Source organism: Oryzias melastigma, unplaced genomic scaffold, assembly GCF_002922805.2.
Source record: "Oryzias melastigma strain HK-1 unplaced genomic scaffold, ASM292280v2 sc00314, whole genome shotgun sequence".
Classification (NCBI taxonomy): Eukaryota; Metazoa; Chordata; class Actinopteri; order Beloniformes; family Adrianichthyidae; genus Oryzias; species Oryzias melastigma.
Genome location: NW_023416921.1, coordinates 76,799 through 80,942, shown reverse-complemented (window position 1 = coordinate 80,942; position 4,144 = coordinate 76,799). Strand labels below are relative to the sequence as shown.

General features: G+C 34.5%; 1 protein-coding gene across 1 annotated transcript; it reads right to left on the bottom strand.

The window, feature by feature from the left end:
- Nucleotides 1-376: 376 nt before the first annotated feature.
- Nucleotides 377-3,683, bottom strand: LOC112142184 (gastrula zinc finger protein XlCGF57.1-like). Its single transcript, XM_024265430.2, has one exon. It carries the CDS (start codon nucleotides 3,484-3,486, stop codon nucleotides 2,041-2,043), a length of 1,446 nt encoding a protein of 481 aa, XP_024121198.1. The 5' UTR covers nucleotides 3,487-3,683; the 3' UTR covers nucleotides 377-2,040.
- Between the last annotated feature and the right edge of the window lie 461 nt (nucleotides 3,684-4,144).

Genomic DNA, 4,144 nt, shown 5'->3' with positions numbered 1-4,144 from the left:
GCTCCACTGCCAAACACTGGCACCAACCTCCCACCAGAGGCAATCTGGGGTTCAGTCTTTTGCCCAAGGACACTTCGACACATGAACGGGCAAGGCAGGAGTCGAACCCGCTCGCTTCCTGTCAGGAATCGACCGTTGCTGCGGGAGCAAGCTATTAAATGAGTATGTGTTCTTGATAACAATATTCAATAAAACATGCATTTACAATATTTTTAGTGTTGTCATAGTAACACACAGATTTAGACAACATACACAATGTCTCAGCATTAGACAAAACCCCAAAGGTCAAAGCAACAACTTCATGTGACAATGAATGGCTATGACACTGAAAGAGATATAATAAAATGTGGGGTACCCCAGGGATCTTTTTAGGACATTTTTTTGTTTTTCTTATTCATATAAATAATTTTGCATGTGTTGGTGAATCCACAATTCCCATTTTATTTGCTGATGACACCAATCTTTTTATTTCTTATAAGGATCTAAAAACAATTCTAGAAAAACTAAACAAGGATCTAAGAAAACTCTACTTGGTTTCAAGCTAACAAATTAGCTTTGAATTAAAAAATAACTGGTATTTTCAGGCCGGAAAAAATACAACAATTTAATTAAAATTTACATTAAAAATGAACAATTTGAAGAAGCTTCATCCATCAGATTTTCAGGAGTCCAACTAGACAATAAACTCCTTTGAAAAAAATCAAATAAAGTTACAAAATCTTTGGGTATCATTAGAAGAATAGAAGATTGTGTAAATTTTTCAGTTAATTTATCATTGTACTATTCCATACTTTATCCATATCTCTCTCATTCCAATATTGTTTGGGCAAATACTTGTCCTACTTGTCTAAACAAAATCTTACTTTTACAAAAGGTATTTGTTCGTTTGGCCACAAATTCTGTTTATGTTGCACCCAGTGACCCACTCTTCAAATTTAAAGCTGTTAATCATTTATGATATCAATATTCTTCAGATACTTATATTTTCTGTATTGATAAATCAGGTAAAATATCCAAATAAATTCCAAAACTATTTCATAATAAAAATAAACTTCACTCTTTTGGTACAAGGGCAGACATTCCACCTTCCTTCCTTCCATCCATAAATCACAAGTTAAACATTTTTTTTCCGTTACCGTGGGAGCAAACTATGAAATGAGTACAAGTTCTTGATAACAACATTCAATAAAAATAACCTAAACAAAGTTTGATCTCAAGGGATAAAAACAGGATTTGATTTTGTTTAAATAATATGTTTTCCAATTTAATTTTCATAAAATCAATTTGATTTGGAATTGTTATGTCAGTTGTCAGTTGTTTGTTTTTTTTGCTTTATATTCTTCAATTTAGTTCTCCATTGGTTTACTTGTTGTATTTTTTTCTGTCACAGATGTATTACCATCTTGTTACCAAAAATGGAAAGGTCAAAGGTCACGTAAAACTTGTAAGAAATAAAGATGCATTTACAATATTTCTAGTGTTGACATAGTAACACAAATATTTAGACAACATACACAATGTCTCAGCATAAACTACACTAACAAAGGTCAACACAACAACTTTTAAACAAAAAAATAGTAATAAAAAATCTAATGTAATCTATTAATAAAATCAACAAAATTGAGCAATATTTTTAAAGTGTTTATAATGTCTTTAAACATCAAATTCATAAAAAATGTCAGTACAAAAAGTGTTGATACCTTCAAAACTGGTAAAAGCCATTTACACCTAAAAGAATGAATTTCATGGAAAAGTTCAATATTTATTGTCAATCAATAAAAAGTTAAGCTCATATATTAAAGAATCATCATACAGATATAAATGTATCAATCCCAAATATAATTCATTTTGAGGATTATGGCTGATGGACGATGAAACTAAAGATTGTCTTTGAAAATTTGATTATTACATTACAATAATATTAAAAAATATGTTCTCACTAAAAGCATCAGACTTCAGAAAAATGTTTAATGTTATGCATTAACTACTCACTTCTGCCTCCTTTTAATTTATTTACAGCCTCAAATATTGATTAAACTGTCAAAACTTCTTTTGAAGAAAAGCCTTCTCTTCTGTGTGAGTTATCATGTGTGTTTTAAGACTAGATAGATGAAGATATCTTTTATTGCATTCTTGACATTTAAAAGGCTTTTCTCTGAAATGAGTTCTCATGTGTGATTTGAGATGAGATTTTTGATTAAAACTTGTATTACATTTTTGACAGTAAAAAGGTTTCTCTCCTGTATGGGTTCTTATGTGTGCCTTGAGATTAGATGATTGACTAAAACCTTTATTACATTCTTGACAACAAAAAGGCTTCTCTCCAGTATGAGTTCTCATGTGTCTTTTAAGATTAGATATAAGACTAAAACTTGTATCACATTCTTGACAATAAAAAGGCTTCTCTCCTGTATGAGTTCTCGCATGGATTTTGAGATGAGACATATGACTAAAACCTTTATCACATTCTTGACAACAAATAAGGCTTTCTCCTGTATGAATTATCATGTGTGATTTGAGTTTAGATCTTTGTCTAAAACCTTTATTACAGTCTTGACAATAAAAAGGCTTCTCTCCGGTATGAGTACTCATGTGTCCCTTGAGGTGAGATGCTTGACTAAAACCTTTATTACATTCTTGACAACAAAAAGGCTTCTCTCCTGTATGAGCTGCCATGTGTCTTCTGAAACTAGATAGGTGTTTGAAACTTTTATCACATTTTTGACAACAAAAAGGCTTCTCTCTCTTGTGAATTCTCATGTGAGTTTTGAACTGGGACAAGTAACCAAAACTTTTACCACATTCTTTACAAACATGAGGTCTTCCATCAGACTCAGCTCTCATGTGGGCAAACACATTGTTTGCAATTATTTCTCCTTTACCAGACTTAACAGAGGAAAGTCTATTTTCTTTTGGAGATTGTTTGCGATTCTCTACTGAAGTTTCCTTCTTGAATTTTTTTCTAACATCAGAGTCACACTGACTTTCTGACATATGAGAGCTGGCCACACTTTGGACATGACTTCTGTCTCTTCTGTTCCTCTGATCTCTGTTCTGTGGGTCTGTCTCGTCATCTGTAGTTGTTGATTCTTCATGTTGGTTTCCTTCTTCATCCTGACTCTCAGTTAGACTGTAGCTCTTCTGTTTGTTTAGATCTGCTTCATTGTGATCATTTTCCTCCAAAGCAGGAATCTCCATCAAAGTATCAATCTCCTGCTTTAGATCAAGTTGCTCTTCATCCTGACTGATGTAGATGTGTTCTTGCTCCTCTTTAACCCATGGAAGTTCTGGTTCCTTCAGTTCCTCTTTAGTCTGTGGAGTTTCTGGTTCCTCCTGTTTTATTTCAATCTGTGGAGTTTCTGGTTTATCCTGTTCCTCCTTAATCTGTGGAGTTTCTGGTTCCTCCTGTTTTAATTCAATCTGTGGAGGTTCTGGTTTATCCTGTTCCTCCTTAATCTGTGGAGTTTCTGTTTCCTCCTGTTTCATTTCAATCTGCTGAGGTTCTGGTTCCTTCAGTTCCTCTTTGGTCTGTGGAGGCTCTAGATCTTCTTGTTCTTCTCTAAAGTTACCCTGCTGGTTGCAGAGATCTTCCTCTTCAGTCACCCAATGCTGGGGGAGGACTGCAGGGACACAAACACAAGCATAAATACTTTTAAAGGACTTTAGGAGCTCCTAGAGCTCAAACTGGCTGCTGTTGGGCAAAGACAGGGTGCACCTTGGACAGGTTGACAGTTCGTCACATGACAACATGACACACTCACATCCACTCCTAAGGGACAATTTAGAATCATCAGTTAACCTATTGAGCTTTTCTTTTTTTTTGCTTCTGAGAAAATGCTACAACGCCATGGAGGCAAAGAGCAGCTGCAGATCAAAACTCTATTTGCTGCAAAAAGAGTAAAACAATTCCTGATCATGCTCATGAAAAAAAATCCAGTAACATAGGATTCAATTGAGCTCAAGAAGTTGTTTGATTTTCTGCTGGAAGAAGTTCAAGCCAAAAATATTTCAACACGAGCAGATTCTGAAAGTGCTAGAGGAGGGGGGTCAGCTCCGAGCTCTGCGTGAGCAGACTGTCAACTGGGCTTAGGCGGTATTGAAATTTTAATACCATCAATATTCCTTCACGTTTTACCTCGGTATT